Source organism: Podarcis liolepis (assembly GCF_965112155.1).
Source record: "Podarcis liolepis genome assembly, chromosome: 16".
NCBI classification, from domain to species: domain Eukaryota; kingdom Metazoa; phylum Chordata; class Lepidosauria; order Squamata; family Lacertidae; genus Podarcis; species Podarcis liolepis.
This window is the reverse complement of record NC_139567.1, coordinates 361,873-386,349: the sequence shown is the minus strand read 5'-3', so window position 1 is coordinate 386,349 and position 24,477 is coordinate 361,873. Positions and strand designations below refer to the sequence as shown.

Below are 24,477 nucleotides of genomic sequence, written 5' to 3'. Positions count from 1 at the left end.
TATATTACACTTATACCGAAAACAGAGACTGAAAAGACTCAGCTCAAGAACTACCGCCCTATATCGTTACTTAATGTGGATTATAAAATTTTTGCTGACATTTTGGCCAAGAGATTGAAAAAAGTATTGATGGAAGAGATTCATAAAGACCAAGCGGGCTTTTTCCCAGGAAGACACTTGTCTGATAATGTGAGGAATATAATAGATATCTTGGAAAAACTAGAAGTGAATATAAACACCAAAGCAGTTTTGATATTTGTGGATGCAGAGAAAGCTTTTGACAATATCTCTTGGAGTTTTATGAAGAAGAACCTACATGGGATGGGGGTGGGCCAAGGTTTTGAAAATGGTATAGGTGCAATATACTCTGAACAAATGGCTAAACTAATTGTAAACAACGTGGTTACGGAAGAATTTAGAATAGAAAAAGGGACACGACAGGGGTGCCCAATCTCCCCACTGCTTTTTATATCGGTCCTGGAGGTTTTGCTAAATATGATTAGAAGGGACCGGTTGGTTAAAGGTATACAGGTCGGAGCCAAACAATATAAACTGAGAGCATTGCAGATGACTTAGTACTGACGTTACAGGAGCCAGAATCTAGTACGAAGAGGGTTTTAGAATTAATTCAGGAATTTGGTCAAGTGGCAGGTTTTATTTTTTTATTTTTTTATAAAATATTTATTGCAATTTTTAAACAACAAAGATAACATCAAACACAAACAAAAAAGATCAAAGTAAAATTATAAGAGAAAGTAAGAATAAGAAAAGAAAATACAAATAAGGTAAATATATTCATAAATCATATTTTCATAATTGTCAGAGCTGCTTAAAGATCCTAGCTCACAGAGGATCACGCTAGCCAGCGATCATTAAGTAAAAGTCTTTATCGAGTTACAGTTTCCATTCTCAAGCTGCTGCGTGCAACTCTACATCTAGTGGCTAGATCGGTGAAGCTCCGTCTGAGTCTCCGCCCCTTGTGCACCAACTTAATATCCTAGCCCTGCTCCACCTTTTCCGCCTGACTGTCCTCCTCTGGGTCCCTCTACCCCCCGGGGTCTCTTCCTTCCTGGATTCTTCTGACGCCGACCCCCCGGACCCTCCTGTCTCCTTGCGCCGGGCTTTAGGACCTGGCTCTCTTTCAGGGCTGCCCACTGCGTCACTTTCCTGTGCATTTGAACTTGGCGCGCGCGCCCAACTTTCCACTTTCCGTCTGACCGTTTCCTCGCTCCCCGATGGAGGTGTGGCCACTCCTGACTCATGCCCTCCCTCCTGTTGTGAGCTGCCAGCGCTTGCCCCCTGGCTCCCTTCCTCTTCCCTGCTCTCTGGCGGTGACGCTGGTCCCGATTTCCAACTGCTCTCCTCTGAGTCCCCTCTGGCTCTATCTTCCTGGGGTGCCCCCCTAGACTCCCCCCTTGCCCTGGCCACTGGTGCTCCTTTCTGTGAATCTTCTGATTCACTGGAAAGACTCGGAGATCTCGGGTCGTCGTCATCACTCATCTTTTCTTCTGCCTCCTCCCCTTCGCTCTCTGTTTCCTCCCTTGCCCTTGCCTCTGCTCCTGAACCCCTGACATCCATCCCCCCCTCGAAGCCCCCCATTCCCCCCTCCCCTCCTTCTGGTGCGGGAGCTGGGTTCTGCTGTGTCAAAGGGACGAACGTCGGATATCGTTCGCTTCCCGTGGCGGGCCTCCATCTGAAGTCTCCCGGGTCTTCCTCCCTGCTCTCGTCGACGACGGTCACCTCCGCTTCCATCTCTGTGCCGCCGTGCTCGAAACCAGGGTCGTCCCCGAAAACGTCCATGTCCGTCTCTCCCTCACTTCCTCCTGGCGGCGTCGCTCGTCCTGGACCTTCCAGCCACTTCCTGCGCCACTGCTCCTCTGGTCTATCGTCCCACCAATACGAGGGTTCTGAGGCAGATCCCGAGGGTGACCCCTCCGGGGAACGGGCGTCTCGTGTCGGGTCCTCGTCCGAGTCGAACCCCCGGAACGTGCTGGCCGAAAGCGTGGGCGTGAAAAGCCAGTCGTCGAAAAAGTCTGCTGGCATTGGTCTATGTGGGAAGAGGGCATGAAACTTGTCTTTGAGCAGAGGTTCGTCCAAGGCGTAGCCCGGCACCCAGCTGTTCGCACTGGCCGGGGTGCCCTCCTTGGCGAGAAAGTATTCTACCCCCTCTTCCCCCCATCTGGAGTCCAAAATCTCCGTGACTTCGTTGATGCGCTCCTCCTGTGCCACTCCCGCGTGCCCGGTTCTGTCTCTGAACGGACTCGGTGCCGTTCCGGGTTCCTGAAACCTGTGCGGTGCCTTGTAGGGAGTGAGCACCGATCTGTGGAACACCGGATGCATCCTGGAACCCTCCGGAAGCGCCAGCCTGAAAGCTACCGGGTTGACCTGCTCTTCGACTTGGTAGGGCCCCAGTTGCTTATGCCCTAGTTTCTTCTTGGCCAATGACCTGGCCGGCACTGCGTGGGCTGCTAACCAGACCCAGTCTCCCACGTGGATCTCTTCGCCAACCCTCCTGTGTTTGTCCGCTTGTACCTTGTATGCGTGTTTGGCCAGCTCCAGGTGGCGCCGCAGCTGATCGTGGACTTCCTGCAACTCCGACGCGAACGCATCTGCCGTCTGCGGCTCCCCCTCCCCCAGTCTTTCCAGTCCCGGGAAGGTTCTGGGGTGCCTCCCGTTGTTGGCGAAGAACGGCGTGACCCCCGTGGACACGTGCTTCGTGTTGTTGTAGGCGAACTCGGCGAGCGGCAGGTAATCCACCCACGTCGCAGGCTGTTGATTTGCATAACATCTCAGGTACTGCTGCATGATGGCATTGACCCGCTCCGCTTGCCCGTTGGTCTGCGGGTGTCTCGCCGACGCCAGGTTGATCTTGACGTTCAGGAAGCCCATCAGCTTCTGCCAGAAATTCGAGATGAACTGCCGCCCCCGGTCGGACAGAATCGACCGTGGCAGACCGTGAACCTTGAACACGTGGTCTATGAACAGTTTGGCGGTTTGCTCTGCCGTGGCCACCTTAGCACACGGAATGAAATGTGCCATCTTGGAAAACAAATCCACCACCACCAGCACTGCCGTCTTGCCCCTTGAGCTGGGCAGATCCGTGACAAAGTCCAGGGCCACCCTCTCCCATGGTTCGACCGGAGTTTGCAGCGGTTCCAACAGTCCGGCCGGCGGTCTGTGCACTGGCTTGGCCCTCTGGCAGGTGTCACACCTCGCCACGTAGTCCGCAACCTCCCCTCTCATTCCGGGCCACCAGAAATCCCTGGCTACTAATTCCACCGTCTTCTCCTTGCCAAAGTGCCCGGCAGTGGGCGCGTCGTGCAGCTGCTGCAGCACCTTGGCGCGAAGTTCGTCTCCCGGCACGTAGATGGCCCCTTTACGGATGAGCAATCCATCTCTCAGCTGGAAACCGTCGGTCGCTGCCTTGCCCCTTTGCACCTCTGCCATCTTTGCTTGCGCGAAGGAGTCATCCTGCAACGCTCGTCGCACCGCCTCCAGGTCCACGGTTGCCGCGGCGCACGCCCACACTGTTGGTGCGAAGATGTGCATGGCGGCCGCTGGCGTTGCGTCCTCCAGGTACTGTGGCTTACGGGAGAGAGCGTCCGCCATGATGTTGGTGTCCCCCGGGACATACTCTATTCGGAAGTCGAAGTTCGCAAAGAACTCAGCCCAACGTATCTGCCTCTGGTTCAGGAACTGTGCCGTGCGCCAGTGCTCCAGATTCTTGTGGTCCATGCAAACCTGCACCGTGTGCTTGGCTCCGATCAGGAAGTGCCTCCACGCTTTGAACGCTGCATGAATGGCCAGCAACTCCCTGTCCCAGATGGTGTAGTTCTGCTCGGACTTGCTGAGCTTCCTGGAGTAAAACGCTCCCGGCCGCCAAACCCCCTGCGGGTCTTTCTGCAGCAGGACTGCCCCCACGGCTCTGTCCGAGGCGTCTGTCTCCACCCTCATCGGCCTGCTGGGGTCGACATGCAGCAGCTGCTCTTCCGACGCGAAGAGACGCTTGAGTGCCTGAAAGGACTGCTCCGCCTGCTCTGTCCAGATGAACTTCTTTTTCTTGGAGCTAAGCGTGTCCGTGATGGCCGCTGTCTGCATAGCGAAGCCTTTGATAAACTTGCGATAGAAGTTCGCAAAGCCGACAAACCGTTGGACCTCCTTCCGGTTGCGTGGGCTTTTCCAATCCAACACCACTCGAACCTTGGCGCTGTCCATGGCGAGCCCCTTGTCAGACAACTTGTAGCCCAGAAAATCCACCTCAGTCACGTCGAATTGGCACTTCTCCAGCTTGGCGTAGAGCCTATGCTGCCTTAGCCTGCTCAGCACTTCCTTGACGTGTCTGTCATGCTCCTGCTGCGATTCCGAAAAGATCAGGATGTCATCTAAGAAACAGACGCACGTCTTGTAGAGAAGTCCCGCCAACACGTGATGCATGAAAGCTTGAAAAACGTGGGAGCCATTTTGCAATCCAAAAGGCATAACTCTATATTCGTAGGTGCCCAGTGGCGTGAACATGGCTGTCTTCCACTCATCTCCTTCCCGCATGCGAATGAGGTTGTACACCCCTCGCAGGTCTAACTTGGTGAACACGCTGCCCTTCCGCACCTTTGCTAGGAGGTCGTCGATTCGGGGCATGGGGAAGTCCGATGGCTTGGTCACACTGTTTAAGATGCGATAGTCCACTACAAGTCTTTTTTGGGGCGTGTCCCGCTTCTTAACAAAGAATACAGGACTGCCCCCCGCTGCCTTGGACTCCCGGATGAAACCGCGCTCCAAATTATGATCTATGAACTCTTTGAGTTCTTGCAGTTCGTCCTCTGACATGGAATACAGCTTCCCTTTAGGCAGCGCCGCCCCCGGCAGCAGGTCAATCTTGCAGTCATATGGTCTGTGAGGGGGTAGCCTGTCTGCCTCCTTCTCGCAGAAAACTTCCAAAAATTCTGCGTACTTGTGGGGAATCGCTTGCAGCGTGCCTAGCAGCAGCTGTGACTCCTCTTCCTCTCCTTCCTGCCGGGGCACGATGCAGTGTTCAGCACAAAAGGAAGAGCCGAAAGTCAGTTGCCTCTGGTACCAAGCCAGCGTTGGGCTGTGCTTGTCCAGCCAACTCATGCCCAATACAATGGGCGTGTCCGATAGTTGAGTGACGTTGAAGCTGATGATTTCCCTGTGATTCCCAAGTCGCATCACCATTGGTGGCGTCTGCTTCACCACTTGCCCCCCGAGCAGCTCCCTGCCATCCACAGTGACAACCTGCAGGGGCAGCGTGGCAGGCAGCAACTGTATAGCGTGCCGGTCGACAAAGTCCTGCCCTATAAAGTCTGCATTGCTTCCTGAGTCAATGGTGATTGGCACGTCCATGGTGATTCCATTGGGCAGCTGGAGCGATGCGGTGAGCCTCACTACTGGTTTGGGCGGGAGGGGGTTCACGGGCTGTAAAATCTCTGGGGACTGCGTCACTAACACGTCTGGCTGGGCCCCAGCGCCTCTTCCTCCAGCCAGACTGCGTCGTTTCCCTGCTGTGGTTCTCCTTGCTGCGTCGCTGCAGTCACCATTGCTGAGGCTGCAGTGTGCTTGTGGAGCCTCCGGGGACACTCTTTCGCCATATGCCCTGGATCCTCGCAGATGTAACACTTCCTGTTCCCTCTAGGAGGCTTCGCTTTCACTGTTGCCGGTGCTAGGGCTCTGGCTGCTGACTGAGCCCTTGCACTTCCAACCTCCATAGGTTCCGCCCCTCCTCCTGGCGGAGGCGTGGATTGCGCACGCGCTGCTTCTCTGGGAAGGAAGGAGGAGCCCCTGGCTGGTTCGCGCCCTCCACGCCCTTCGTCCCTGCTCCATGGACGTTCTTCCAGCCGCACCCCCACCGCCAGCGCCCTTTGAACGATCTCCTGCGTGGTCCGGGGTCTCTCCCCCCTCGCAATTTCATCTTTAATCGAGCTGTGCAACCCCTCCCAAAAGAGGTCTCTTACAGGGGCCGAATCTCTGTCCCATTCCAGGGCACTGACCAAAGCAAAAAAGCGGGCATGGTACTGCCTTACGCTGGCCCTCCCTTGCCTTAGTCCATGCACCTCCTTCCGGGCAAGATCCACGTCAATGCTTGATAAAAAACACCCATCCATCGCTTTAATAAAGGCATCCGCATTTTGGAGCGCCGGATCCTTATCTCTCCACAAATTGCGCAGCCATGCTTTAGCATCCCCATGCAAATGGGACATGATGAATCCCACTTTCTCTTGCTCATCTCTAAAGTCTTTATTCAGCAGTTGCAGTGCGCACAGTACGTCTGCTCTAAAGTTGGGATACTGTTGCAGGTTCCCATCGAAGTGAGAGACCAGACCGCCTGTTCGTCTCGCCAACCCAATTCCCTCCTGTCTGGGTGTCAGTTGCCCTTGCTTTGTAAGCACGTCTAACCTGACCTGGAGATCCCTGCAGGCGGCAGCTGCCTCCTCCTCTCTCTTCCTGGATGCGAGAGCCTCGGCATTCAGTTGTGACACTGCTTCTCTGAGTTCCGCTATCTGCTGCTCAGCCGTCATGTCGGCTGCCATTCGTGAGCTCGCTAGTAGGCACCTGCTTCTCTCCTCTCCTCGAGGCTGTAGATGCCCACAATTATGAGACGGAGCTTACTGTCAGAGCTGCTTAAAGATCCTAGCTCACAGAGGATCACGCTAGCCAGCGATCATTAAGTAAAAGTCTTTATTGAGTTACAGTTTCCATTCTCAAGCTGCTGCGTGCAACTCTACATCTAGTGGCTAGATCGGCGAAGCTCCGTCTGAGTCTCCGCCCCTTGTGCACCAACTTAATATCCTAGCCCTGCTCCACCTTTTCCGCCTGACTGTCCTCCTCTGGGTCCCTCTACCCCCCGGGGTCTCTTCCTTCCTGGATTCTTCTGACGCCGACCCCCCGGACCCTCCTGTCTCCTTGCGCCGGGCTTTAGGACCTGGCTCTCTTTCAGGGCTGCCCACTGCGTCACTTTCCTGTGCATTTGAACTTGGCGCGCGCGCCCAACTTTCCACTTTCCGTCTGACCGTTTCCTCGCTCCCCGATGGAGGTGTGGCCACTCCTGACTCATGCCCTCCCTCCTGTTGTGAGCTGCCAGCGCTTGCCCCCTGGCTCCCTTCCTCTTCCCTGCTCTCTGGCGGTGACGCTGGTCCCGATTTCCAACTGCTCTCCTCTGAGTCCCCTCTGGCTCTATCTTCCTGGGGTGCCCCCCTAGACTCCCCCCTTGCCCTGGCCACTGGTGCTCCTTTCTGTGAATCTTCTGATTCACTGGAAAGACTCGGAGATCTCGGGTCGTCGTCATCACTCATCTTTTCTTCTGCCTCCTCCCCTTCGCTCTCTGTTTCCTCCCTTGCCCTTGCCTCTGCTCCTGAACCCCTGACAATAATCTTTGAACTTCCTCATATCTCCCTCCCCTGCGTTCTCAATCATGTAATTATGTGCAGCAATTTGTTACCTTACTTCCATTCTTATTTTATAAATCTCAAATATTCAATTCCAACTTTAGAATGTTTTGGTCATAGATTAACCTACTAGGTTTGAACATAATATTTCTTCAGGTTTCGCAATTTCCCTATACATCACCTATTCTCATATGTCTTACACTAAATTTACTGCTGCCATGTTACTCTCATTTGTGCATACTCCTAACATTCGTACAATTTGTAATGTTTCTGTAAATAGTCTTTAATTTTTTTCCAGTCCTCTTCCACCGTCTTTTCTCCCAGGTCTCGAATTCTGCCAGTCATTTCAGCCAGTTCCATATAGTCTATCAGTTGCGTCTGCCATTCTTCCAGAGTGGGCAAATCCTGTGTCTTCCGGTACTTTGTGACGAGTATTCTTGCTGCTGTTGTAGCGTACATAAAGAAAGTTCTATCCTTCTTTAACACCCCTTGGCCCATAATGCCCAGAAGGAAGGCCTCTGGTTTCTTACATTTCCTTACATTTCCAACATTTGTTATCAGGCAAGTGATATATTTTTGCCAGCTTGACTGGGGTCATGTACCACCTGTATATCATTTTCATAATATTTTCTTTCAAGGCATTACATGCCGTGAACCTCACTCCAGTGGTCCATAACTTTTCCCAGTCAGCAAACATAATATTATGCCCAATGTCCTGTGCCCATTTTATCATAGCTGATTTGACAGTTTCCTCCTGCGTGTTCCATTTCAACAGCAAGTTATACATTTTTGAGAGTACCTTGGTCTTAGGTTCTAACAGTTCTGTTTCTAATTTCAATTTTTCCACCTGGCAAGTGGCAGGTTTTAAACTAAACAAGTCAAAAACCAAGGTCTTAGAGAAAAATTTAACACCGATTGAAAGAGATAGGTTTCAGAATGAGACAGGACTAACTGTGGTAAAGAAAGTGAAATATCTGGGAATTAATATGACAGCCAAAAATGGGAACTTGTTTAAAGATAACTATGAAAAATGTTGGAGGGAAGTGAAAAAAGATTTAGAAATTCGGTCAAATTTGAAGCTTTCATTGTTGGGCCGAATTGCTGTGATAAAAATGAATGTATTGCCGAGAATGTTGTTTCTATTTCAGACGTTACAAATTGTGGACAAGATGGATTGTTTTAAGAAGTGGCAGAGAGATATTTCTAGATTTGTCTGGCAGGGCAAGAAGCCCAGAATAAAATTTAAGATACTGACAGATGTAAAGGAAAGGGGTGGAATCGCCCTGCCAGACTTTAAACTTTATTATGAATCAGCAGCTTTTTGCTGGTTGAAGGAATGGCTACTTCTTGAAAACACAGACATTTTGGATTTAGAAGGTTTTAACAATGTATTTGGATGGCATGCATATCTGTGGTATGATAAGGTCAAAGCACATAAAGCATTTAAAAATCATATTGTCAGGAAAGCTTTGTTTAACGTTTGGATAAGATATAAAGATTTATTGGAAAATAAAACCCCAAGGTGGCTGTCACCAATGGAAGCAAAAACTTTGAAATGGCTCAACATGGAGGCCAAATGGCCGACATATTGTGAGATTTTGGAGCAAGAAGGAGATAAATTGAAACTGCAGAGTTTTGAAAAATTAAAGGATAAAGTGAGAGACTGGCTCTATTATTATCAGATAATGGAGGTATACAATTTCGATAAGAAAATTGGCTTCCAGGTGGAAAAGTCAAAATTAGAAACAGAACTGTTAGAACCCAAAACTAAGAATTTGTCAAGAATGTATAACTTGCTGTTGAAATGGAATACTCAGGATGAAACGGTGAAATCTGCTATGATTAAATGGGCACAAGATGTTGGACATAATATTATGTTTGCTGACTGGGAACAGTTATGGACCACAGGTATGAAGTTCACGGCATGTAATGCCTTAAGAGAGATTATGAAAATGATATACAGGTGGTACATGACCCCAGTCAAGCTGGCAAAAATCTATCATTTGCCCAATAATAAATGCTGGAAATGTAAGGAAACTGAAGGTACATTCTTTCACCTTTGGTGGACGTGCCCTAGGATTAAGGCCTTCTGGGAAATGATATATAATGAATTGAAAAAGGTATTTAAATATACCTTCCTGAAGAAACCAGAGGCCTTTCTCCTGGGCATTGTCGGCCAATTGGTGCAAAAGAAAGACAGAACTTTTTTTATGTATGCTACAACAGCAGCAAGAATACTAATCGCTAAGTATTGGAAGACACAAGATCTACCCACTCTGGAAGAATGGCAGATGAAGGTGATCGACTACATGGAACTGGCTGAGATGACTGGCAGAATCCGAGACCAGGGAGAAGAGTCGGTGAAAGAAGACTGGAAGAAATTTAAAGACTACTTAAAGAAATATTGTAAAATTAATGAATGTTAGAAAGATGTTGGATAGAAACTAAGCGGTTTCCAGCTGTAATGCTTTAGGAGATATGAAAAAAGGATTATAAATGGGTAAAAGTTTTATGGTAAGGATTTGCTGAACTAACAAACTGAACTGGAATACAAAGAAGAGAAGTATGAGGAGGTCGGAGGAAATAAGGGTATGGAAGTTATGTTATTGAAAATTAATGTGTGTTTTTAACTGCTTATTATTTTGTATGTTTATTTTTCATTTTTTATTTTCAAATTTTTTTCTCAATAAATATCTTTTTTTTTTTAAAAAAAAGAAGGTCCTTTTCGCCGTCACTATCACCACTTGGTAGGCTCGACATTGAGCCCTAACCTGTTTCCAGTCAGATTCAGAATGAATTTTCTGCCACCAGCGCTCTAGCCATCTCAGCGATTGTTTCATCCCCCTCAGCTCCGGGGAAAACCAGGGGGCTATCTGGGTTCTGTGTAATCAGAGAGGGTACTTCGAAGCCAGACAATCAATAGCCCTGGTTAACTCCGCATTCCAGCGGGCCACCAGGGAATCAGCTGAGAGACCATCAACATGGGATAAAACATCCCCTACCACTCTCTGGAAACCATTTGGATCCCACCTCCCTGCAGAGGGGAAGGGTCATGAAGAAGTCCATAATCTTACTCACCTTTGTCGTCATAGAAAGGGCCTCAAAGGTCATGTAATCCAACCAACAGTAATGCAGGAACCACAGCTAAAGAATCCAACCTCTGTTTAAAAACCTCCCAGAAAAGGAGATTCTTCCACCTCCCAAGCTAGCCTGTCCCGCTGTCAAACAGCTCTTGCTTGCTCTGTTTTAGATGTGGCACCAGCAGCCATCCTGAGCCTGACAGCCACAGCACATTGAAATGTGTATCCTGGTCCAGAAATAATAATAATAATAATAATAATAATAATAATAATAATAATAATAATAAAAAATAATTTATTATTTATACCCCGCCCATCTGGCTGGGCCTCCCCAGCCACTCTGGGCGGCTTCCATAAAACCAAAAATACAGTAAAATCACACGTTAAAAACTTCCCTGAAAATATGGCTTCTGGCTTAGAGCATCTTCAGTGAGCCTGATGCAATGGCTAATGAGAGAATCTTATTCTTTCCCAGTATGACTATATGGGTTCAGATGAAGATGTTGTGATGAAGAAAATCACTCAGCTCATCAGCTTTATCAACACGGTAAGTCAATGGCAACAAACAGCCTGAGTCAAAGTTGTGCTGGGCACAACAGCCCAGATCTATTTAAATATATTTATAAATAGTCCAGAATCTGGTAGAACAGTTGCTGCTACATCTAGAATGGTTTGGTCTTTTAAGGGAAAATAAGAAGGGAAGAAGGTTACTCAAAATTAAGATAATGAAATGTGGAGCCTTGGTTTTGTAGGTCTAAAAACAATGAATGCTGTAAAGGAAAAATAGTATTATCTAACATGGCAGATTGAATATTAATGTTAAGCGGAAGATTATTCTGTTTGTTTACTATCTTTTGCTTTAAAGAAATGTCATGCAAATCCTGAAATACTGTTCAAAGGTAGAGGGGTGTGTGCCAGTATATATTTATACTTTAATCGATCTTATTTTTGTAATATTGTTTGGTATGGATATTTTAAAAAATTATTACAAAATAAAATAAAACTGAGAAAAGTCAGTTTTAAAAAATGTCACCCATCATATGAATGAATGAACCCATCCCAGATTCATGATGTCTCCTGGCTCTGCCCCCAAAAGCTTGTCCAACCCCCACAGCCCCCTCAACAAAAAAACACTATGTTCTGTATAACATTGTGTGGATGTTACTCAAAAAAGCAGCATATACGGTAAATAATTCCATACGAAATTAGGGTTTAGGGAAGTTTAGTGAAGCTTTTAATGTTTAACAGACTATTGTATTTTAATATTTTGTTGGAAGCCGCCTAGAGTGGCTGGGGAAACCCAGCCAGATGGGCGTATAAATTATGATGATGATGATGATGATGATGATGATGATGAATAATTCCTCCAGCTGGGAACTGAAGTCTGAACATGTAAAGCCTGTGGCCTCTATTGAACTTAACCATATTGCTCCTATTTTCAGATGTTTTACAAACTCAACATGAAGATTATACTGTCCTCTATGGAGTTTTGGAAAGACAGGGATAAAATCTCCACCACAGGGACAGCCAATGAGTTACTGGAAAAGTTTGTGGACTGGAAACTGGTCCACCTTGCTCTACGACCCCACGATGTGGCATTCTTGTTTGTGTAAGGAGTGTGTTCCCCCCGTTATTAAAGAATGCCTGTATTAAAGCCTTTGGTGTTGCCTGAGTGGGCAACATGGCCAAAGTGCTGGGCAGGCAGGAGAGAGGGAGAGGGCTGTGAAGAGCAGTCCAAACAGTTGGGGGCTCCATGCATGTGAGGGAGGGACATTGTGTTGTTGTTGTTTAGTCGTTTAGTCGTGTCCGACTCTTCGTGACCCCATGGACCAGAGCACGCCAGGCACTTCTGTCCTCCACTGCCTCCCGCAGTTTGATCAAACTCATGCTGGTAGCTTCAAGAACACCATCCAACCATCTCATGCTCTGTCGTCCCCTTCTCCTTGTGCCCTCCATCTTTCCCAGCATCAGGGTCATTTCCAGGGAGTCTTCTCTTGAGGTGGCCAAAGTATTGGAGCCTCAGCTTCAGGATCTGTCTTTCCAGTGAGCACTCAGGGCTGATTTCCTTAAGAATGGAGAGGTTTGATCTTCTTGCAGTCCATGGGACTCTCAAGAGTCTCCTCCAGCACCATAGTTCAAAAGCATCAATTCTTCGGCGATCAGCCTTCTTTATGGTCCAGCTCTCACTTTCATACATCACTACTGGGAAAACCATAGCTTTTACTATACGGACCTTTGTTGGCAAGGTGATGTCTCTACTTTTTAAGATGCTGTCTAGGTTTGTCATTGCTTTTCTCCCAAGAAGCAGGCGTCTTTTAATTTTGTGACTGCTGTCACCATCTGCAGTGATCATGGAGCCCAAGAAAGTAAAATCTCTTACTGCCTCCATTTCTTCCCCTTCTATTTGCCAGGAGGTGATGGGACCAGTGGCCATGATCTTCGTTTTTTTGATGCTGAGCTTCAGACCATATTTTGCGCTCTCCTCTTTCACCCTCATTAAAGGGTTCTTTAATTCCTTCTCACTTTCTGCCATCAAGGTTGTGTCATCTGCATATCTGAGGTTGTTGATATTTCTTCCGGCAATCTTAATTCCGGCTTCGGATTCATCCAGCCCAGCCTTTTGCATGATGAATTCTGCATATAAGTTAAATAAGCAGGGAGACAATATACAGCCTTGTCGTACTCCTTTCCCAATTTTGAACCAATCAGTTGTTCCATATCCAGTTCTAACTGTAGCTTCTTGTCCCACATAGAGATTTCTCAGGAGACAGATGAGGTGATCAGGCACTCCCATTTCTTTAAGAACTTGCCATAGTTTGCTGTGGTCGACACAGTCAAAGGCTTTTGCATAGTCAATGAAGCAGAAGTAGATGTCTTTCTGGAACTCTCTAGCTTTCTCCATAATCCAGCGCATGTTTGTAATTTGGTGTCTGGTTCCTCTGCCTCTTCTAAATCCAGCTTGCACTTCTGGGAGTTCTCGGTCCACATACTGCTTGAGCCTTCCTTGTAGAATTTTAAGCATAACCTTGCTAGCGTGTGAAATGAGTGAAATTGTGCGGTAGTTGGAGCATTCTTTGGCACTGTCCTTCTTTGGGATTGGGATGTAGACTGATCTTCTCCAATCCTCTGGTCACTGATGAGTTTTCCAAACTTGCTGGCATATTGAGTGTAGCACCTTAATTGCATCATCTTTTAAAATTTTAAATAGTTCAGCTGGAATACCATCACTTCCCTGGCCTTGTTATTTGCAGTGCTTTCTAAGGCCCATTTGACTTCACTCTCCAGGATGTCTGGTTCAAGGTCAGCAACCACACTACCTGGGGTGTACGAGCCATCCATATCTTTCTGGTATAATTCCTCTGTGTATTCTTGCCCCCTCTTCTTTATGTCTTCTGCTTCTGTTAGGTCCTTACCACTTTTGTCCTTTATTATGGTAATCTTTGTACGAAATGTTCCTTTCATATTTCTGATTTTCTTGAACAGATCTCTGGTTCTTCCCATTCTGTTGTTTTCCTCTATTTCTTTGCATTGCTCATTTAAGAAGGCCTTCTTGTCTCTCCTTGCTATTTTTTGGAAATCTGCATTCAATTTCCTGTATCTTTCACTATCTCCCTCGCATTTTGCTTGCCTTCTCTCCCCCGCTATTTGTAAGGCCTCGTTGGACAGTAACTTTGTTTTCTTGCATTTCTTTTTCATTGGGATGGTTTTAGTTGCTGCCTCCTGTATAATGTTGCGAGCCTCCACCCATAGTTCTTCAGGCACTCTGTCCAGCAAATCTAAATCCTTAAACCTGTTCCTCACTTCCACTGTGTATTCAGAAGGGATTTGGTTTAGATTTTATCTTACCAGCCCATTGGTTTTTCCTACTTTCTTCAGTTTAAGCTTGAATTTTGCTATAAGAAGCTGATGATCTGAGCCACAGTCAGCTCCAGGTCTTGTTTTTGCTGACTGTATAGAGCTTCTCCATCTTTGGCTGCAGAGAATATAATCAATCTGATTTCGATGTTGCCCATCTGGTGATGTCCATGTGTAGAGTCGTCTCTTGTGTTGTTGGAAAAGCGTGTTTGTGATGACCAGCTTGTTCTCTTGACAGAACTCTATTAGCCTTTGCCCTGCTTCATTTTGATCTCCAAGGCCAAACTTGCCAGTTGTTTCTTTTATCTCTTGATTCCCTACTTTAGCATTCCAATCCCCTATAATGAGAAGAACATCCTTCTTTGGTGTCACTTCTATAAGGTCTTGTAAGTCTTCATAGAATTGGTCAATTTCAGTTTCTTCAGCACCAGTAGTTGGTGCATAAACTTGGATTACTGTGATGTTAAAAGGTCTGCCTTGGATTCGTATCAAGATCATTCTATCATTTTTGAGATTGCATCCCAGTACAGCTTTCGCCACTCTTTTGTTGACTATGAGGGCCACTCCATTTCTTTTACGGGTTTCTTGCCCACAGTAGTAGATATGATAGTCATCCGAACTGAATTCGCCCATTCCCGTCCATTTTAGTTCACTGATGCCCAGGATGTCAATATTTATTCTTGCCATCTCATTTTTGACCACATCCAACTTACCCAGGCTCATGGTTCTTACATTCCAGGTTCCTATGCAATATTTTTCTTTACAGCATTGGACTTTCCTTTCGCTTCCATGCATATCCGCAACTGAGAGTCCTTTCAGCTTTGGCCCAGCCGCTTCATCAGCTCTGGATCTACTTGTACTTGTCCTCCGCTCTTCCCAGTAGCATGTTGGATGCCTTCCGACCTGAGGGGCTCATCTTCCAGCGTCATAACTTTTATATGCCTGTTGTCTTTGTCCACGGAGTTTTCTTGGCAGGGATACTGGAGTGGCTTGCCGGTTCCTGCTCCAGGTGGATCACGTTTGGTCAAAACTCTCCACAATGACCTGTTCATCTTGGGCGCCCTGCTTGGCATGGTTCATAGCTTCTCTGAGTTATTTATTTTTTTTAAAAAAAATATTTTTATTGGGTTTTCACATTTTATATAGACAAAAACAAAACACATAACATCAAAACAAACATAAAAGACAACAAACATGTATAGTTCCCGAAAATCTTATTTTCTAACCCTAGTCCTTGACTTCCCCCCACCCCCCTCCCTTGCATCCCTATTCCCGAATTTATGTCAGCAAGTTGGCATTTCCTTTTCCGTCTTAATATTAATCCTTTTATAAAAGCAAAAATAAATTTTCCCTAAGTTGGACCCCAATTCTCTTCCCTCGATTTCTCATTTTTCCTTGAATAATTTTCTTATTAACTAAACCCCCTGGTCTTGAGTGTTGTTTAAATTTAAATGCTTCCCTCCCTCCCATTCCCGCTTTGCGTCCTTTCCCAAGACATGTCCAAAATAACAGTTTTTAGCCTGGGTTCCGCACGTCCGAAGCTCTCAAATCACTTTCAGTCCCTCTCCGCCGGTTTTGTTGGTAGTCCTTTTTGTCGGTCATCGAGTCTCGAAAGATTTCCTTAACAATCAATCCAATCAGTCCATAGTCTCTTCCCATATTTAGAAACAACTGCTGAGGAATTTCCGCAAGGCCTAAGTCTTGGTGATAGTCAAAATCAAAGTCTATGTGGAGGCCCCAATTGTACTTCTTTATTTCAAGCTCCTGAATTCCATATACTTCCAGGGCCTCCTCTTTCGTCTTCTGTATCTTTCGTAGGCTTAAAATGGATTTAATCCAATAGTCTCCTTGCTTGTGTTCTCCAAATGCCGGCTTCTGGTTAGTATTTTCCCACATAACTTGTTCTCTTTCATGTTTTGTCTTCTCCTCTTCTTTGTTTATTATTTCGAATTCAGCTGTGGGTTCTTTCTCACTCAGGTCTTCATTACATTCAGCAGAACTACTTGTTTCCAAATTCAAGGTCATCAATTGTTTACTCATAACTATAGTCTGCTCCTGTAAGGTTCCCACCAGTGAAAACATCCTTTCGATTTCTCTCAGTATCTTTCCACCCACAGCCATTGTAATTCCACAGAATTCCCCCTAGAGGGAATCTGATTACTTAATGGACTTTTCTCCAACAATCCTCTGTCCTGTTATTGTTTCTTTGTTTCCCACAATTTTAATTCAATTGTAACTCCTTTTAATCCGGAGAGGTCTTAAATAGCAATTTTTCCACTGTTAACAGTCCATTTGACAGCTTTGACAGCTGTCAAATTCTGCTCCTCTATACAGGCTCCAAAGCAGGTCGCTCCCGGGCCCGGGAGGGAGGGTTGTTTGCCACAAAACAAAGACTCTTCCAACACTCCACTCTCCTGCTCAAATTTGCCTTTCCAAATCTTGGAAGTTACTGTCTTTTTAAAACTCACCCTTTACAGGGTAGGCACTCCAGCTTAGCTCTTATATCGTTGCTCTGGATCGTCTGCAAGGGGGGGGGGTGGGGACTTCCTTTTGGCACACCCCCCGGTCGTCTCAAATTCAGAAGGTAAAAAATTTTTAAAGTTCAGTTCCAGATTACTCACGGGTTCTTTTTTTTCCAGTCCAAATTTCAAGGAAGGAAGTCAGCGCTCTCCAGTTATGGCTCGCGGCTTCGCTCAGCGGCGGTAGCGATCGACTCTCAGTGCCGCGCCGTCCCCCGTATCCCCTCCGTAGCCTTTAAAAAGGCTCTTCGCGAATCAGGGGGGGCGCTTAAGGCACCCGCCGAGTCTTCAGTCCGCAGGCTCCCGCGCCCGCGGTTTTTAAGGGTCCCCGTGTCGCCGGCACGGCAAAGACCCATCCACCGCTGAGCCGATTCCCTCCGGAGCTCGGAGGGAATCCGCCATTTCCAGATCGCGCCAACCCGGAAGTTCTCTGAGTTATTTAAGCCCCTTCGCCACGGCAAGGCAGTGATCCATGAAGGGGGAGGGAGGGACATGGTTGGTAGCAAAGAGGCATGTGAGAGAAGCAAGTATCCAAGGACTTCTGGGAAGCAGTCTTATATGGACTTGCACTGGTCCATGTAGATCAGTGTTGTCTATATTGATGGGCAGCATCTCTCCAGGACATGAGGCAAAGAAGGGGTTTCTTTCCCATCACCTGCTTGCTACCTGGAGATGCTTCCAGTGATTGAACTTTGGTGCTCTGCCACTGAGCTGTGGTCCTTGAGCTCTGGATGCAGGTAAGAAGCTATGTCCACTGAGCCCAGTATTGTACACCCCTGGTTGCCAGTGCCTCTCTGGGAATCTCCGAAGAAGGATCCTGAGTGGTACATGTAAATGGAGATGTTGAGGGCTGAACCTGGGACCTTCTGTGTGCAAAGCACATAGCAGTTTTAAATGTATAAGCCACCCAAGCTTTCTTCATCTCAGCAATCTCAGGCTACATTCACACAATTAAAGCATCACTTTAAACAGTCATGGCTTCCACCAAAGAATTCTGGGAACTGTAGTTGGTTAAGGGTGCTGAGAGTTATTTGGAGAACCATCTGGAGAACAATCTCATGTCACAGGGAACCCTAGGATATGTAGCTCTGTGAGGGGATTAGGCATCTCCTAATAACTCTCAGCACCCTTAACAAACTACAGCTCCCACGATTATTTGGTGGAAGCACTGACTGTTTAAAGTGGTATCTTTAAATGCATGATGTGAAAGTGGCCTGTTAGAAGGTGGCAAACCCCCCCATTGTTGCTAAACATTTGGGAGGCAGAATCCTTGCTGATCTACTCTAGAGCCCGATGCTTACAGATCTGTCAGGAAATCCTGTTCTATCTTTTGTCAATCCCTCTGATAATGAGGTCCACACAGTGAGCAGGCTGGCAGAGAAGAGACAGGTCACTCCTTCCCTCCTCTGCTATATAGAATCAGAATTGTAGCGCTGAAAGGATCCCTGAAGATCATCTAGTTCAACCTCCTGCAATGCAGGAATGCGCAGCTGTCCCATGTGGGTTTTTGGGTGGTGTTGGAAGAGGCATCCCAGGAAAGCACACAGATGCCTGCCCCTGCTCCCCCCAAAAGAGCTGTTATGTAAGGAAGTGTTCCTTTTATGCTTTTTGCTAATGTGCTAATTGCAACAAAAGCATAATTCCTTTCTTCCTCACCCCAGCTACAGGAACAGGGGTGATTCTGTGGGGTCAACATTTGCAAGAAAGATGTGCCACAGACCTTCTTCTGCAGCAGTTGCCATGGTAAGACTGCATGTACTGTGCTCATTCACTTGCTGAACCGTTCTTGGTTTCTTAAAAGTTGTGATGTCTGAAAACTTTGGGCCAAACTAGACCTGAGGTTAAACACATGACTACAGCTGAAGTGGATGTTTCTGCTCTGTAAATAATTGCTGGGTACTCTGAGCACCCTTGAGACCATGGGGTGGGGGGTGGGGAGTAGAAATGTCCTCTCATTCCTTGACTGTTAAGCTTACTCAGAAGTCTTCGGTGAAGTGCCAGGACTTTGTTGAAAGCTTTTTGAAAGTCCAAGTACACTGCGTCAACTGGATCACTTTTATCTGTATGTTTGTTAACGCTCTCAAAGAACTCACAATAGGTCTATAAGAAAGGACTTGTTTAAGCCATGCTGCTGTGCTTCAGTAAAGTTTGTTGGTTTTTTAATCTTTAACAAAACTTTTCACCAGTTTTCCCATGACAGGCATTAAGATAACTGGCCTGTAATTTCTAGGATCCCCCCTGGATCCCTTTTAAAAATGGGTGTTACATTGGATACTTTCCAGTCCTCAGGTACACAGACTGATCTGAGGGATAAGTTATGGGTGTGGTTGTTTTTTTAGAAGAGCGGCAATTTCACTTTTGAGTTCTTTGAGAACACCTTCCAGAACTGGTGATTTGTTGGTTTTTATTTGTCTATTACTCCTAGAAGTGTTGCTTTAGTGTAGCAAATCCAGTTTATAAAAGAAGCAGACCAGCAGTTAGGAAAGTGAGGGTCAATTACTTTGAATAGCATGGGAAGAACAAATTATTAACACCTCACCAAAGCTCAGGCCAAATACTTAATAATACGCCTGAGATAGGTCCATGGGTTTTACCTGTGAAGGGGATATCTTTGTGCATGTGAATGCTATCACGCCTCTCCCTAGGTCCCACCCCCCATCTTCCTACGAGGTCAATTGTTAGGCCACACACAGTTCTGGTCCTCAGAGTTTTTTCTTCTTGCTTTTGCCATTTTTTGTGTTCTTCCTGTCCCTGACGTCTCAGCTTGCAAGCAAACTGAAGGCTCCTGGGAGAGGTTGACAAGAAGGTTTTGAGTAGCGATTTTGCCCAAAGCACCAAGCAGAGTTCTAAACCCAGGCTCCTTGGTGCAAAGGCCTGTACTCTTGTTCCCTTTAAAGCCCCCATGCACAATAAAGATGTAGTAGTAGTAGTAGTAGTAGTAGTAGTAGTAGTAGTAATGGTAGTAATTCATAGCTATCAGCCATTAATGTTCATGTGCTCTTACTTAGTATGAAAATGGGATCACGCTGGAGACCTTCTCTGTGATTGTGGCACAGCTGCTGGGATTCAGCCTAGGACTGTTCTTCGACAACTCAAGACAATGCCACTGCCCAGGCACTTGCTTAATGAGTACCGATGCTGTGTAAGAGCCTTTGTTGCTTCGTTCATCATTAGCATGGTGCTAAGCCGAAACCTGGTTATTTTATCAGTCAGCCTTCCCCAACCTGGTGCCCTCCCAATGCTTTGGACTACAGCTCCCACTAGTCCCAGGATAGGACAGCCATGCTGGTCTTGGCTGGTGGGAGTTGTGGTCCAAAACCTCTGGAGGGCTCAAGATTGGGGAAGGTCCATCTAGCTGTCTGTTAGATAAACTATCTATCTAATCTATCCTAGCCACTTCCCAGCCTTCTAAGAGGCAATAGAGACTGAAACCGTCCCCTGATGGTACACCATTACTGCCTTCAGAAGTGAACAGCTGCCATTCTCCCCTAGGGTGGGGTGGAAAGGTTGAGAGGGCGAAGGGGAGCACCACAGAAGGGTCCCGAAGCAGGCAAGCTCTCCCCACACTTCCGCCACCTGTTTTAATGGCAGGCATTCTGCTAGAGAGCCCCGGGTCCTGCCGATCCCCCTCCCCCCCAAAAAAGGTGCTAAGCAATTGGGAGCAGCTCATCAGGAGTGCCCAGTAGTTTCCTGACTGGTGGGTTGCTGCTGCTTACTGGTCAGAGTGGGGTGAGGTGGTCATCGTGGTGCAACCACACACCCCTTCTCCCAAGCGACACCCCTCAGGGGCCTTGTTCTGTACCTTATGTGGTTTTTACAGGTCTGGAATGTGCCCTTGATTTCTGAGGTGCCTCTTGTTTGCCCAGAGAGAGGAAAAAGAGGCATAGGCATAGAAACTTGCCCTGCCTTACCAAGGCATAGTACACATTTGTTGCTCCACCGAGTCTTGGCCTCCAGTGGCCTATGGCCCCTGGAAAGGTTGTCCAGAAGGGTATGTGGTCCTTGGGCTGAAAAATATTCCCTACCTCAGGTAAACTGAGACAAATAAACTTAAAGCAGGGTGAAGGGCCTTAGCCAAACTTTCTCCCTGTCCCGCTGGTTTCCCACACATAAGGATGTGTGTGTGTGTGTGGGGGGTATTTCTCCTTCTCCTTCTCCTCCTTCTTCTTTTCAAAGTTTCAAAAAGAAAAAAAAACAATTTTTTACACACACACACACACATGTTTACATTAAACCATAGTCCATATCAGTACCTTTATGGGGTTCCCTGAACTTCCCTCCACCCCTCCCTTGGCTTCCAAAATGTAGCTTCCTTTTTTAACTGCATCTAATTCCATTTATCCAAATTATTGTACTTTATTTTAAATTACAAGTGCTATGTCAATCCTGCTAACGTTTTTAGATTTTTGCAGTGTTCTTTAATATATTCTATAAAGTAATGCCATTCTCTATTAAATTTGTTATCTTCTTGGTACCTGAGCTTCCTGGTCAGCCTTGCCATCTCTGCATAGTCCATCATCTTCATTATCCATTCTTCTTTCGATGGGGCTCTTTCTTCTTTCCGTCTCTGGGCAAATAGTATTATTTCCGCTGTTGTCACATACATAAACAGTACTTTCTTATCCTTCGGTAATTCTTCTCCTATTATACCTAGTAAAAAGGCCTCCGGTTTTTTAACAAAAGTTATTTTAAACATTTTTTTCAGTTCATTATAAATCATTTCCCAGAAGGCTTTAGCTATTTTACAGGTCCATTACATATGATGAAATGTACCCTCTTTAACTTTACGCTTCCAACCTATGTTCTTATACATTTTTGCTAGTCTTGAAGGAGTCAAATACATCATTTTCATATAATTCTCTTTTAACGTACAGCAGGCTGTAAATTTTAAATCCTCATTCCATAACTTCTCCCATGAAGCAAATTGTTTATTACAGGGATGTCCAACAGGTCAATCTTTAAGTTCTGGTATTGAAAAGTTATTCTCGACTTGTAAAATTGTAAACTTGTAATCCAGTCAAGCTTGGTGCTTATTGTAATCCCAATTTGGTCTTTGCTGACTAGAAGCAAAAAAGAATAATAGCAAGAATAATCCAAATATCATTATAGTCCAAATATCATTATAATCCAAATGAGCAACAAAGATAATCAAAGAGAAATGCTGCACCCTGGTCTCCACCAATTGATTAAAGTTCCACTTTTAAAACTCCAGCTATTCCAGGCACTCTGCCCCCCTTGGGGTACCCCCAAGTTTGGCTGAGTGTTCTCCTGCTTGGCTTCGGCTCCAATTGTGGAATTCCAAGGTGATTTTTTTACTTTCAAACATTCAAACTATCCTTAATATAGCTGTGCACTTCCCCTTCTCAAAAGTTCAATAATTCAAGTTCAGTTAAATTAATCACATTCCAGCAGAAGGGAGATCTTTAAAGTATTTCTAAGTTGCAGTTTGAAAGGGTTAAAATTCCTCCCGGAGGCTCTTCTCATTCACAAATCTCCGATGCAGAGCCTGACCTTCAGAGAACAGAAGCTGACTTTCTTTTTAGTTTCTGTTTTCATCCAAATTGTTAATTGCATCCCAGATCTTTTATAATTTCTTGTTGTAATGTTACCTTGTTTGGAAGATCTGTTTATCTTCGGGGTGGCTTGAGACTTTCGCTGCTGAGCACGATGTTTCCTTGAGCGGACTCAAGCCGTGGGAACCCGCTCGCTGCTGGAGACAGCTGCAGGTTGTAGGGAGGTTGTTATCTCACTCCGCCGGATCCCCTCAAAGTCCCACTCTTATGTGGGATTTTTTTGGGGGGGGGTGTTGAGCCCAAAACACTCTCCCCCACAGCCCAGAGCAGCCCCAAACCGGTTGCCTTTATGAGGACAACTCAGATGGCGCTGCGATTCTGAGCGGAAAACAGACCAGAAGCTGTTTTTGCCCAGTATACCATTACAGATTTTACTTCCTCGTCTTTTGTTTCCCATTCCAGCAACAAGGTATACATTTTTGACAGAACTTTTTCATTATTTTCCAACAATTCTTTCTGCAATCTCAAAAATTCTTTAACAAAATCAACTCCTTTATTCAACCTAAAAATGTCATTTAATTGATGGTATTGGAGCCAATCAGTTAACAGATGTCTTATGTCTTCAAACTTTTTTTTACTTTCAATTGATTTTCCTCCTCAGTTAACAACTCTCTAAATGTTGCCTATTCTTTTTCCATATTTTTTTTAAACTGACAACACTTCTAATGGTGACTGCCACCATGGGGTTTTGTTCTCTAATAAATTATTATATTTTTCCCAAACAACATAAATTGATTTTCTAATAATATGGTTTAGAAATCTCCTATGAACTTTAGCTTTTCCCTACCAAAGATATGCATGCCACCCAAATCTATTATCATGACTTTTCAGATCTAAGATATCTGGATTCCTCAATGTCATCCATTCTCATAGCCAACAAAAACAAGACACCTCACAATATACCGTAATTTTAAATCCAGTAGGGCGAATCCACCTCTTACTTTAGCATCTGTTAATAATTTATAATTTATACTTAATCCTAAATTTCTTCCCCTGCTAAATAAATTTGGATATATTGCCATTGTTTGAAGAGTCCTGTTCCATTGACTTTCAGTATAGATTGAAATAGAAATAACATTCTTGGCAATACATTCATTTTTATTACTGAGATTCTTCCCCATGATGATAATTTCATTCTTCCCCATATTTCCATATTTCTTTTGATGTCATTCCAAACTTTTAAATAGTTATCTTTAAAAATGTTTATATTCTTTGTTGTCAACCGCACCCCTAAATATTTCACCTTAATTTCCATCCCCAACTCTGTTAGCTTTCTCAATTCGTTTTCTTCTGTTCTGTCATATTTTTTACCAGCAATTTAGTTTTATTTTTATTCAATTTGAAACCTGTGACTTGGCCAAATTGGTTAATCTTATCCTTGGTATACCCTTGGTATACTTCCCAAGGGGTTTTCTACCATTATTACCAGGTCATCTGCAAATGCCTTAAGTTTGTATGATCTGCGCCTCACGGTAATACCTTTAATATTTTTGTCTGCTTTTATGTTCCTCACCAATGTCTCCAGTACCAGAATAAACAATAATGGGGACAGGGAACAACTCTGCCTTGTTCCTTTCATTATATTACATATTTCTGTTACTACATTATTTACTATTAACTTTGCCTGTTGGTCTGAATAAATAGCTTCTATACCTCTAAGAAAGGATTACCCAAAGTTCATCATTTTAAAAAAAAAATTATAAACATCCACGAAACCTTATCTGTCAGGGTGATTGGTGGGTGCTAGCAGAGATAACAGCCTAGAACTGGAAGCCCCTCGACTGTCCTCGGGTCCGGATATCCCCAGCTGATGTGGACAGACTCCTCCAAGCTGGAAAGCCCACCACCTGTCCTCTTGACCCGTGCCCGTCTTGGCTGATTAGAGCATGCCCAGACGAGGTGCGGGCCCCCCTAGGGGATATCATCAATTTGTCCCTTGGCACCGGGACATTCCAAGGGGAACTGAAGGAGGCAGTGGTGCGCCCGCTCTTAAAGAAAACATCATTAGATTCCTTAGATCTATGAAATTACCGCCCAGTTTCAAATCTTCCAT

At 45.8% G+C, this 24,477-nt stretch overlaps 1 protein-coding gene across 3 annotated transcripts in view; it reads left to right on the top strand.

Annotated features, from left to right (window-relative positions):
- Positions 1–24,477, top strand: part of LOC310695689 (disintegrin and metalloproteinase domain-containing protein 2-like) — an 83,937-nt gene that overhangs the window by 15,761 nt on the left and 43,699 nt on the right. For 2 of the 3 annotated variants that reach the window (XM_083480507.1, XM_083480506.1), the window contains exons 8-11: positions 10,953–11,024; positions 11,920–12,086; positions 18,513–18,594; positions 19,860–19,993. In XM_083480507.1, the coding sequence (XP_083336633.1) occupies positions 10,953–11,024; positions 11,920–12,086; positions 18,513–18,594; positions 19,860–19,993 (455 nt within the window). The remainder of the gene's footprint in view (positions 1–10,952; positions 11,025–11,919; positions 12,087–18,512; positions 18,595–19,859; positions 19,994–24,477) is intronic. The other variant, XM_083480508.1, reaches the window with a different exon arrangement.